Raw genomic sequence first — 13,480 nt, 5'->3', positions numbered from 1 at the left:
CTGAGTGGTCGCCAATAAATTATAAGCTTTAGCAAGAGTCTTTAAGTGTTTAAGTATTTACTAAAGAGCATTAGGATCAGAGAGAAAGGTAAAAATATAGCTATTTCTAAGAGACCCCATCATCCGACCCACCATGGTGAGGTCAGGAACCACAAGAGAAAAAACCCCTCCACCAGAGTCCACCTCCTACTTCGTGTCCTCCTCCCAGAAATGGGAGGCTCCTCAAGTTGATTGGCTGGTAGCCTTGATTGACAGTACCCACGAGCAAACGTCACTTCCTGACGCCAAGGACCACATAGATTGCCCTCAGATGCCTTCTCCTCATGGCGTAGCTTTCCTACAGTAGCTCTCCAGCAGGTGGCGTCATTCCAATGTTAACAGCAAGGAGAAAGATTATCCTCTCATGTGAAACAGGGGTGAAGGAGGAGATTGTAGCAGAATACCTTAGTGATGTAAGAGGAAGAGGGGATGGAAAAGAAGGAACTTATGGAAAATGACCTCGAATGTTCCTGTGAAATACGAATCAAAGTTCTCAGCCGAGAGGGTGGAGGGAAGGGCACCCATAGGAGGTTTGAGGAAGAATGACAAAATTCAGAAAGGCTACTATGCTGAATAGGATCGAGAGTGAATTAAGGAGGTATGAAAGAATTACCTTGTCACAGGGAGGGTCCAGTTAAGCTTATATAACATAGATTGGTGGTAGACCCAGCCAGCACGGTTTCATGATTTTCTCTAGCTTCATTCAACAAAGTTCATGAGTTGGAGACTGAAAGCAGAGGATGCTGGAAATAATTCAAAGCTATGACCAGACAGGGTAAGATTAGTAAAAGGATAAGGGGCAATGGACTTCAAAGAAGGATAGAACTAAACTGGTTTGCCAAGATGAGGAAGGAAAACTAGTGTGGGGGTGATATCTTGGGATAGAAGTGAAGGGTTAACAAAAATAGACAATTTTCTCACTTTCCCTTTCTTTTCAGTTCAAAGATTTTGGAGGCAGCTAGATGGTGTGGTGAACACAGAGCTAGGCCAGGAGTCAGAAAGATCTGAGTTCAAATGCAGCCTCAGAATCTTACTACCAATTTGACCCTGGGAAAGTCATTTAACTTCTATCTGCCTCAGTTTCCTCAACTGTAAAATGGGGATAATAATAGCACCTACCTCCCAGGATTGTTGTGAAAATATGTGTAAAACTCTTAGCACAGTCCCTTGCAAATAGTTGGCACTTAAGAAACGCTTATTTTCTTCCTTGGGTTCATTTGATTTATAAGATATCAGGCAAATACATTCTTTTTAAAACATTAATAGTATTTCCAACAAAAAAATTAATAGTATTTTACTTTTTCCCAATTACATGTAAAGATAGTTTTCAACATTAATTTTTGTAAGATTTTGAGTTCCAAATTTTTCTCCCTCCCTCCTTTCCTTCCCCTCTCCCCAAGACAAGCAATCTAATATAGGTTATACATTACAATCATATTAAACATATTTCCACTTTAGTCAGGTTCTGAGAGAAGAATCAGAACAAAAGGGGAAAACCACAAGAAAGAAGAAACAAAAAACAACAAATGAAGTAAAAATACTATGCTTTGATTTGCATTCAGACACCATAGTTCTTTTTCTGGATGTGGAGAGCATTTTCCATCATGAGTCCTTTGGAATTGTCTTGATCATTGTATTACTGAGAAGAGCTAAGTCTATCACAGCTGATCATCACATAATGTTGCTGTTACTGTATACAACGCTCTGGTTCTGCTCACTTCACTCAATCAGTCCATTTAAGTCTTTCCAGGTTAAGTGTACTTCATCCCTGTCCAAAAAACTGTTAGAAATTAGATTCCATTTAAAAAATCATTTCTGTAACCATTTTTAAAAATTTCCTAAATTTTCTTTTCTCTGAAACTCTTGCCTTGGATGACAACAGTTATGAAAATATCACTTGGGTTCCTACTTTCCTGAACTTGATTATCTCCAAAAATTCATTCTGAAAGATGAAATCAAATGGAAAACTTACATCTCTCCAGCAATTCCTGCCCCTGGGGTCCCTTCCTCCCTGCAGTTGAAGAAGGTGGGAGGTGGACATCTAGGAACTTGTCCCTGATCCTCTTCCATTTAAGGAAGGCACCCAAGGAATTCTTATTATTTTCTACCTGGCTACTTTTATGGGTTCTACCATTTCTGGAAATTCATTCTTTTCTGAGGTAAAATCAACTCAGAAATTGATACATCTTAAGCACCTTCTGCCCTTAGGGCCTCTCCTTCTGTGTAGTTCCAGAAGGTGAGAGGGGGACATCTGGGAGCTCCTCCCAGGTCCTTCTTACCTGATAACCTATCCTCCACCCCTCACTTTCCAGCTTCTCTTTCTGTGTTTTCTCCTTCATTACCTTGCAAGCTACCTGAGGACAGGGACAGTCTGCCTCTTTTTGTATCTCAAGCACTTAGCACAGTGCCTGACACATTTGTTGTTGTTCAGTAGTCCAACTCTTCAGGACCCTCTTTGGGGTTTTCTTCGCAAAGATACCGGAGTAGTTTGCCATTCCCTCCATCAGATCCAGGTGGTTTATATATTCATTAACTATCTCACTGGTATCTAAATTATTAAATTTTGCATAACACTTCACACCTTTATTAATGTAATAGTCTTGCTGGTAGGTCTACCTGCCCCAAGTCTCTCCTCACTCCAGTTCATTCTCTACTCAGACACTGGAGGGATTTTACCAAAGGGCAGATCTGAGCATGTCACCTTCCTACCACCTCTAGGATCAAATAGAAAATCCTCTGATGGACACTAAAAGCCCCTTCTAACCTGGCCCCTTCCCATCCCTGCATTCTTCTTAAGTTGGCTTCCCTCCACATGCTCCACGGTCTGGTGACAGTGGCCCTCTTACTGTTCCTTACACAAGGGGCTCCATGACCCAGCTCCACTGCCCCTTTCTACAAGACTCGTTTTCCTGTGCCCCCTCTGAGATGACCATCTTTACATTCCGTGTGTCTTCTAGGTACAGTTCTCTGATGCGGTTTTCTCTATTTGAGTGTGAGCCCCTGGAGGGCAGGGACCATGTTTGGGGTTTTTTACCTTTTTGGGGGTCCCCACAAATGCAAATTCTGTGTCCCCACTTTAGTCCTGACACTTTTGTTGTTCTGCAGTCACGTTGGAGTCTTTGTGACCCATTTGGGGGATTTTCTTGGCAAAGATGCCGCGTCATTTGCAATTTCCTGCTCAGGTCTTCCAGACTCCAGGCCCAGCGCTGTCCACTAAGCAACTTAGCTGCCTGCTGACACTTAGGGAGCACTTAATAAGTGCTTGCTTGGCTGACTCCCTGAAACCATAGAGGAACATCAGCTGCTATTAATAGGACTGATGCTTTATTACTCTTGTGACCCAAGGCAAATCGCTTAACGTCCCTGGGCCTCAGTTTTCCCATCTGTGCATGAGGGGTTTGGTCTGGTTCGGCAATAGATCCACGGGTGCTGATGCTCTGATAATCGTTTAGTGATCAGCTACGGCCCTAAGGCTCAGGCTCGGCAGAGAACAAGAGCGCAGAGACGAACTACAGTGAAAACTAACGAGACTTGAACCATCCCGGCGTCCTAGAGGGTCCCTGTTAAAGTCACGCGGTGTGTTGGAGGTGGGGGGGGGGAGAAACAGTGTCGAACCGTCATTTCCGGTTCCTGGTCCTCGCCATACCCCGGGTTTGGGCTTGCTCGCGGCTAGGGGCCTCACTTTTTCCTCTGTGCCCCTTCCCCCCCAGTGATGTCCGCGCACCTGGTGGGGCAGCACAGTGCCCAGGGCGCTGCCCCCAGAGCAGTGAGTGTCTGGATCGGGGAAAGGGATGGCAGCGGGAGACGGCCCCCAGGGAGGGGCCTGACGCCGGGCCCGCCTCACTGCGGCTTCTCGGGGTGGCCCCAAAGACCAGCGTGGTGTCGGGGCTTGTTTTTGTCTTTGCCTGCTTTGGGCCTGCTGGCTGTTCGGATCGAACGGCCATGAGTGAGCAGACTGGCATTGGCCTGGTACTGGGCCAGGCAGCGCCCGGACTTCGGGGCATGTGAAAGGGCCTCGCCCGGTAACCTTCCCACACTCGAGGCGTTTAAAATCGATTTTAGGTCGTGGTGCTTGTCCGCCCCCTCAGGGCCCAGAACACCACGGAGATCATCCCGACCTCCATATGGTGCCGCCCCATCCTCCGCTGTAGCGTAACCATGGAAACCAGCCTCCCGGTTCCTGTGGGCTGTTACTTGTACACTGGATACGGGCTGTGGAGGGTCCTTGGGACTGCGACTGTTCCCAATCAGTGTGCGCCCACACAGACGGGCCCTGCATTCGGGGGCTTACTACACAGGGCGTCTGCAGTTAGGAAACAGACCCCAGGCAAGTCGCCCCGCTTCCTTGGTGCCAGGCTGAGGGTGTGGGGCTAGGTTCAGTCCCTGGCTAAAATAAATAATCCAGTGTTCTTGACGGTAGGAATCCTGGCAGATTTAGATCTATAATCATAAAAGGACCAGGACTGAATATTCTTTAAGGCCATTTCCAATTCTCGCCAACACAACCCAACAAGCAATAACTTTATATGAACTATAAGGGCAGTATAGTCCAAACCCCTAATTTTACTGATGAGGTAACTAAGATCTAGAAAGCTGAAGTGACTTGCCCAAAGTTTGTTGTTGTTGTTGTTGTTGTTGTTTTTGTAGGGCAGTGAGGGTTAAGTGACTTGCCCAGGGTCACACAGCTAGTAAGTGTCAAGTGTCTGAGGTCGAATTTGAACTCAGGTCCTCCCGAATCCAGGGCCGGTGCTTTATCCACTGCGCCACCTAGCTGCCCCTTTCCAAAGTTTTGATTGTTTTTCCACTTTGCCTGGCTAGGTGCTAAATAAATGTTTCTTGAATAAATGAATCAATGCATCATCTGTTGTATTTCATAGCTTTCCATTTAATAGCTCACTAAGTAGTAACTTAGGTAGTATAGTAGGTATAGAATGCTGAAAGGAAGACCTTGAGTTTGAATCCTTTTTCAGCTATGTGACCCTGGGCAATCTCAGCCTATGTTTATTCCCATCTGTAAAATGGGATAGTGCCTACCTACCCTCTAGGACTGTCACTATTATTATTTGGTTTATTTGCATACACCTTTATAATACATAGTTAATTTTTTCCATCTTAATAATGTGACTTTGCATACTTTAAGGATATCTAATGGCATGGGTCTGGGTATTCTCTCCAATGGCACATCAGAACTCTAGGCAGTTCAGGAGCTTAAGGACTTTCAGTGACTAAAAAAAAAATTCACTTCTTGGATAGCCCTTCAGTAATGAAGCTTGGTTCTCCAGTCCTTTGGCTCACTCTCAAATCCTTTCTGCCAGATGTTATGCTGTGTTGGCATGGCCTTTGAGAATCTAGAGGCATTTCCATAGCATGTTGAAATTTTGGAGTAGAATTTTAGTGGACCATGATAATGATACAATTTAGATCATAGAGGGGAAATGAAAAAACTTGCTCTGATCTAAAAACATCATGACAGGCTAAAATAATGGACTTAGTTTCATAGAAATAAATGTCAATGCCTGCACAGATTCAAAAAAATCATTTTTATAAGTACGAAGTAGAAAAAATGATAAAAAAAGTTCACATGAAAAATCAGTGGGAGTTTTAGTGGATTACAAGATCAACAGAAGGCAAGAGTGCTATATGGCAACCAAAAAAGCTGATGCATTATTAGGCTGCATGAGAGAAGCATTTTGACTTAACAGGTAATACAACTGCACTTCACCTGAGACAGACCATATCTGGAGTACTGTGTCTAGTTCTAGGTACCATATTTTAGGAAGGCCAGTGAATACGCTGCAGCATCTTGAATAGAGTGACCACTTTGGTAAGGGGACAGGAAACCATGGAATATGAAGGTTGTTTTTTTTTCAGGAACTGGTAATGTTTACTGAAAAGAAAACTTAGTAGGGACATCATAGTTTCCAGTTCTTTGAAAAACTCATCTGAAATAGAGATTAAACTTTTTCTAGAGAAGTAGATTTAATTTTACTCTATTAGGAAACATCCTTATGATTTGTGCTATTAAAAAGCAGGATGACTTGCTTTAGGGAAGTAGAGGATTCCTTATCCCTAGAGGTCCTCAAGCAGAGACTAGATGATCACGTGTTGAAAATTTTTAAGAAGAAATTCCTTTTCAGCTACAGATTGCACAACATAGACTCTGAAATCCCTTCCAATTCTGAGATTTGGTTGTTCTCTAATAATCCTCCAATTTCTAGAGGAACTATGAGGTACAACCACAAAAATCTCTTCCCTGCCCTCTTTCATCTCCAGTTCCAGGTACCATGTATGAAAATCTAGAACATTCCATGTAATTCAAATTTATTTTTTAAATCGGGTTATTAGAAACTAAACATTTTTAGAAGGATTAAGATTTTCTTGAGTGGACTCCTGGGAGCAGATAAAGTATTTCTGATAATTTCAGTGTAGGTCACCATATATTTTAAGTGCTTGATAATGTTAAGCAACAGTTTTGAGGAAGGGAAAGTGCAGGGATAAACTTGCATAATTTTCTGCAGATGTTCCCTGTCTCCTTTCACAGGGTTTCAGATCTCTCAGCTGGTTGTGATATTTCTGATGGAGCAAAGGGAAGAGTTGTTGGTACCAAATCTTGAGAGCTCCAAGGAGAAAGAGATTTTGAGAAACTCTTATACAGGTGAGGGACAATAGGGGATGGTCTCAGTCCCCAGAACAACCTCTGTGAGATTTCTCATTCTGAATCTTGCTAAAACTATTAACTAGCTTGCATGGCTATCATTTTCATAGTAGGTATGGCTTTGGGTTCACAGCCCTGTTGTTGCTAATAGATGTTGCCCCTTTTCTGTGCTATGGGACAGTGTATGAATCTGGTTTTAGGCTGACAGAACCAGCAGGAGTTGTTGCACTTTTTTTTAATCCATTTGGGAATGACCTACTGCAGGTCAGCAGCTTTTGTAATTTTTAATCCTAGTTCCCTGGAATATTGAAAAGTCAAATGATTTCCCATTGCTCATATCATATAGCTAGTATATATCCAAGGCAGGAAATTGAACCCAGGTTTTCCTAATTCCAGAGCTGCCCTATTCACTATGCCATGGTACCTCTTCAGTTGTAATTTACTAGATTAACAGTAATAGCTCACATTTCCTTCAAGAATCAACTCAAGGGGCAGATAGGTGGCGCAGTGGATAGAGCACCGGTCCTGGAGTCAGGAGGACCTGAGTTCAAATCCAGCCTCAGACACTTAACACTTACTAGCTGTGTGACCCTGGGCAAGTCACTTAACCCCAATTGCCCCACTTAAAAAAAAAAAAAAAGAATCAACTCAAGAACCATTTTCTACAAAAGCTTTTTCTAATCCCTCTAACTACTAATGCCTCCTACTGGCTCCTAGCTTCCATTTGCACTTAGCATAGTACTCTGCATTCAGCAGGAGCTTAATTGATAATGTTTTTTTCCCATGACAGATGACTCTCTTTATATTTTCTATTCTTTCAGAGAGTAAGAACAATTTGGAAACTCTTGACCAGAAGTACCCTAAGGATGAGGAACCTAAAGACATATCATCAGAGTGGTCTGAGAAAGATGTTCTCCCAAACATAGAACATGAGGATACTAAAGAAATTCCATTAGGAAGGAACAAAGGGGTCAGGTTCTGGAGTCTTGAGTGGAAAAATACTCATGAAAATAACTGCAAGACAGAAACTCAGTGGGGGAAACCTATAGGAAAAGAACAAAGTAAATCTCTTTCCTGGGAATGGAGCTCCAGAAAAAACACTGACATTACTATCCATCAGACACTACCCAAAAGAGAAAAATTCCACAAATGTCTTGAATGTCAGAAGAGCTTCAATAATAGTTCTCACCTTCGAACTCATCAAAGGACTCACACAGGAGAAAAGCCTTATAAATGTTCAGAGTGTGAGAAATGCTTTAGTAACAGCTCCCATTTGATTCAGCATCAGAGAACTCACACAGGGGAGAAGCCCTATCAATGTAATGAGTGTGGGAAAAGCTTTAGCAATACCTCACACCTTATTATCCATGAGAGGACACACACAGGAGAGAGGCCCTATAAGTGTCCAGAATGTGGGAAGAGTTTCAGTAGCAGCTCACATCTTATTCAGCATCACAGATCTCATACAGGAGAGAAGCCTTATGAATGTCCTTTGTGTGGGAAATGCTTCAGTCACAGCTATGTCTTAATTGAGCATCGAAGGACCCACACAGGAGAAAAGCCCTATAAATGTCTTGACTGTGGGAAAAGATTTAGTCAGAGTTCCAGTCTTATTCGCCATCAGCGCACACATACTGGTGAGAAACCCTACAAATGTCTTGAGTGTGGAAAAAGCTTTGGTTGTAACTCTACCCTCATAAAGCATCAAAGAATTCACACAGGAGAAAAACCATATAAATGCCCAGAATGTGGGAAGAATTTTAGCCGTAGCTCAAACCTTATTACACACCAAAAAACACACATGGGAAAGAGATCCTATGAGAGTACAGGATTTGGAGTAAATGTGAATCACAGTTGTAACCAAGTAGAAGGCCAGAGGACTCAGCCAGGAGAGAAACCATATAAGTGTGGTGAGTGTGGGAAAAGTTTCAATCTTAGTTCACACCTTATTAGACACCAGAGAACACACACAGGAGAAAAACCCTATAGATGTCCTGAGTGTTGGAAAACTTTCAGTCAAAGCTCCACACTGGTGATCCACCAGAGAATTCATACAGGAGAGAAACCATATAAATGTCCTGACTGTGGGGAAGATTTCAGTCAAAGTTTTAACCTTATCAGGCATCGAAGGACCCATATAGGAGAAAAACCTTATAAATGTACTGACTGTGAGAAATCTTTCAGTCGTAGTGCCTACCTCAGTGAGCATCAGAAGAGACACATAAGAGAAAAGCTCTTTCAGTTCCCTGAAGTTGAGGAAAATTTTACTTATGAATGGACCTAGAAAAGCTATGGGTGGAGAGGGGTGGGATATATGAACTTCATCTAATCATCTCCAATTCCCAAATCTGTTGCCTCATGAGAGGTAGTGTCTTGTAAACTTTTCCTTTTATTGAACCATCACAATTAAGGTCTTCTAAAAATCAATTTACTGTTGAATTTCTTTGGCTTTTCATCAATACCTCTGGAAGAGACAGCTAAGGCCACTCTGCTTAGAAGATGCAAACACTCAAACCAAACAGATCATACATCTTCCCAGTGAAAAACAGCACCAACTCTATGGCCCATTCAGAAGAGTCCCCATCTTCGAAGATGAATAAAAATGCCTTTACCCACCCTCTGCTGCCTGATTGGATTCTCTGAGCTGAAAAGTGGGTTAAGAAAGGACCTGTGGAAGATAGCGGAGGAAAGGCAGTGAGCTCCCGAACTCATGACATGATCGCTCCAAAAAACATCCAAATAATGCCATAGGAAAAACAGCACCAAAGATGGAAAGAAAACATTTTTTTTTTAATTTAAGGTAAGACAGGAATAGTTCAGATTAATCCAAAAGACAAATTTTAACAAAAAAAATAAACTTGAAATCTTAAAGCTAGACCTTCTGCTAAAGTCTGCAATTTTCTCTTGCCATTTTAGGTGCAGGCACACTGTTATTTGTCCCAGATGGCTTGCTGATAAAGTGATTCTGCTGAAGGACATTGAGGTTCCTTGGCTTTTTGTGGGGGAAGGTACTGAGGCAAAAAACAATGATTTAAACTTGAGCAGTCTTGTTCCTTGAAAATTAACTCTTGTAGAGTATGACACAAATTGAAACCATAAGTGAGCCCTAGGTAAATCTCATTTGACGAGTAAAGATTTGTCACAAGGATGTAGGATATCTCAAACTAAGGGTTTTTGTTCTCTTCTGGATCAAACAGTTTAGAGCAGCGGTGAGAGTGTTGGAGAAGAATAGATTTTGAGGCAAGATATTCCAGGGCATTTTTAGTCAATTTGGTTAATTGAACCTGTTGAAATTCACTTGCCACTATGCCCAGACATCCCTACCTTAAAAGAAGCTCTATTAGAAGCCAGGGCTCCTGAATTCTGTTCTTGTAAACTAAGTAATTAGTCTTTTCTCATCTGTGTGCTTTGGTTTTCCTATTATGTACGTATTCACTGAAATTGGGAACTAGGTTCTTGTAGCTAGATCAATGACAGTGTCAAATGGACACAATTCCATAAGTATAGGAGTAAGTATTACTTGGGTCAGGTCCTAATAGTGCTTTTATCTTTGGTTTTCCTAGGGAAGAGACAGAGAGCCTAATATTTTCCCATATCCCTCCCTGTCCTAAATAGGGACTTTGTAGACAGTATTAACTGTCTTTCCTAAATCCTTGCTCATCTGTTGCAAATGAGTAAAAGAGAAATATAGGTGAGGGAGCTCCCAAATATATTTAAAAGGGATTGAGGTGGAAATCTAAAATCTGGCAGAAGGGAATTCAACTGTAGCATCCCCAGAGAAACCACTCCTTTTGCCGTGTTGCACCTGTCCCATGGGGGCAACTGAGTTGCATTTGGAATGATTGCACCCTCCCCCCTCACTGAGATGCAATCGATACTGAGTGGTAACTGAATTGTGATTTTTTTATTGTTAAATGATGAAAGCCATAGCAAAACCCAGTCAAATAAAGATATTTAAGATGTGTTTCTTTTTGTTAAATTTGTTGCCTTGCAGGGGATGGGGAAGTATTGGTAGAAATGAACGATCTCCTCAGTTCCCATGATCTACTCCTTCCCTCATGGCTTCACACATGGCTGTTCAGACGCATTACTCACAAGTCCAACCCCATTTATGATCAAGAATTCCAAAATTCCTTTATTTAATCATAACCTGCTATACCTTTTCCCATGTACCACCCCTAGTAAATCTATTATTTGACCTTAGATGACCTCTAGTCTCTTCACTTCCCAGTACCCTTCCAAACTATGACCCCTGTTTTGGATTCACTTTCCTTACTTCCCATTTAACCTATAATTAAGCACTTCAACATTATTGTGTCTTCTCCTCTTGAATCCATTTCTACTTTGTTCTAGTGCTAATCGTGCTTTGTCAAACTGCAACCCCGGTTTACTTCTGCCATCCCTCTTCTCTGATCTTATATTGGAAGTGATATAACCATGCTGATTAATCCATTATAAGCCTATTTTTTTTTATTTCAACTGGGTCCTCACTGAAGCAATATAATTTTTTTACTCCTCCCCCATTGATTCTCTGTCATTTTATACTGTCATCTCAAACTTTTCCTTCTCTCAAGTCTCTAGTACCACTTTTCTTCCTACCATCTCAGGGAAAGAGATCAGACCTCATATTTTACTGAGAAAATAGTGCTATCAGATTGGCTAATATGACAGAAAAGGAAAATTATATATATGTTGGAGGGGATGTGGGAAAATTGGGACACTAATGTACTATTTGGTAGAGTTGTGAATTGATCCAACCATTCTGGAGAACAATTTGGAAGTATGCCCAAAGGGCTATAAAACACTGCTTACTACTAGTCTGTACCCCAAAGATTTTTTTTAAAAGGTAGGGAGAGACCTATTTGTACAAAAATGTAACAGCTCTTTTTATGATGGCAATATATAATTCTCCTCTACTGAACCTATTTTATAATATATCAAGGTACATTTGTTTTCTGTGAAGACTCAAAGCTTTCAGAAGATAGAAACCCAAGGGACATATTTTTTAGTGGGGGTTTAGGGATGGTGACTCTACAATGAAAAAAAAATTGCCTGGGATAGAGAAATGCTTAGTCCTAACTCTAAGAGTGAAACAGTTGAACTAAGATCCTAGCTGATGGATTTAGAACTGGAAAGAACCTTAGAGAACATGGATCAACTGAGGCCCAGGGAGGTAAAGGTAATGCTGGTAACAAGTGACAGTTGATATTTGAATGCAATGTAAAAAGAAATGAGATATAATTTTTTTTAATGTTTTTTATTCATACCAGGAAGGCATAATGACCTGTGCAAGAGTAGGGATAAAGAGTAGAGGACAGAGGCAAGAAATGTTGCAAAAATGAAATCCATACTTGGTAAATGATTAGATAGGAAAGGTGAGGGAGAAAGAAGAATTAATGATAACCCCAGGTTAATAAACATGGGAGATAGTTTGATCTGAAGCCAGACAGTTGCTTCAAGGTAAAGAAAGCTCATAGCTTCCCACTGTAATAAATTACCACCACTGCCCAACATGTACAAGGGCATGTACATAAATATACATACACATATACGTGTATACATGTGCACATGGCTTTAAGAGTCCATCTGTACATTCTACTGCTAGTATTCAGAAGTTAACCCTTGGTATTTGTGTTGTAATCATTGTACAAATAGCAGGCCTAAGTTATAACATTGGTATTATGTACTGTATATGATTTGGGGTGCTTTTCAGGTTCAGATTCCTGTGTGATTTGAGGGTATGTTCAGAGTGTTCAGGAGCAAATCCCTAGAGAGCTTGCAACTATGAATAGAGTAGCTACTGGTACTGGGCAATGAGTGGTGTACTCTTCTGCTGCTTTGACCCTTAATACTGAATGTACTCTGGGTTCCAACACTGATTCTCATGGAGAGTGATCAGCTTTGAGGGACTAGAAATACAAATCCCTGGCATATATAATATCTGGTTGGCACAGTTCTGAATCTCCAGTGGTTTCTGCTTGGGAAAAGAGCATGTCAAAGGGAGGAAAAGATTCTTAAAGGAATGGTAAACTCAATGCGAACAGTTTCAGTTTGAGGTGCCAGAAAATATCCTGTTCTGAGGTGTCCCATGGGACATGTGAGTCTAGATGTGAGAAGAGAGGCCAGGAATGGATATAATAGACATGTGAATCATCTGTAGAGAGGTGGTGGTTAAATCCACATTGGAATGAATGAGATTGTCTAGGGAAATTATATAGAAAATAAAGGGAGGATAACATAGAATTAGATAGACCTCTGAGTCACCTATATTAAGAGGTTCAGAAGAGAAGAGGGGCAGCTAGGTGGTGCAGCTAGCATGCTGGAGTCAAGAAGACTCATCTTCCTGAGTCAAATATAGCCTTAGAGACTAACTAGCTGTGTGACCCTGGACAAGTCACTTAAACCTGGTTTGCCTCAATTACCTCATCTGGAAAATGAACTAGAAAAGTAAATGGTAAACCCCTCCAGTATCTCTTCCAAGAAAATCTTAAATGGGGTGAAGAGTCATATGGGACTGAAATGACTCAACAACAGCAACAACAAAGAATGAAACAGTGATGGTAGAGACAAAGGAAGAGAATTGAGAGTGTTGTGTCTCTGAAACCATGGGGGAAACAGTATTTAATAAGAAGTGGTCAATGTCAAAAGTTGTAGGAAGTTCACAGTTTATAATGACTGAAAAAAGGCCACTAAAAATCAACTGATGCAAAGTGAAATAAGCAGAGCTAGGAAAACAGTATTCAAAATGACAATAACATTGTAAATGGAACGAACAGCCACCAAAAA

General features: G+C 41.4%; 1 protein-coding gene across 1 annotated transcript; it reads left to right on the top strand.

The window, feature by feature from the left end:
- Positions 1–468: 468 nt before the first annotated feature.
- On the top strand, positions 469–13,077 carry ZNF572 (zinc finger protein 572). The gene is made up of 5 exons (XM_043991777.1): positions 469–569; positions 3,627–3,805; positions 6,581–6,694; positions 7,516–9,494; positions 9,611–13,077. Exons 1-4 carry the CDS (start codon positions 469–471, stop codon positions 8,976–8,978), a joined length of 1,857 nt encoding a protein of 618 aa, XP_043847712.1. The 3' UTR covers positions 8,979–9,494; positions 9,611–13,077.
- The last annotated feature ends 403 nt before the right edge of the window (positions 13,078–13,480 follow it).

This window comes from Dromiciops gliroides, chromosome 1 (genome assembly GCF_019393635.1).
Source record: "Dromiciops gliroides isolate mDroGli1 chromosome 1, mDroGli1.pri, whole genome shotgun sequence".
Taxonomy (NCBI): Eukaryota; Metazoa; Chordata; class Mammalia; order Microbiotheria; family Microbiotheriidae; genus Dromiciops; species Dromiciops gliroides.
This window is presented reverse-complemented; position numbering and strand designations above follow the sequence as displayed.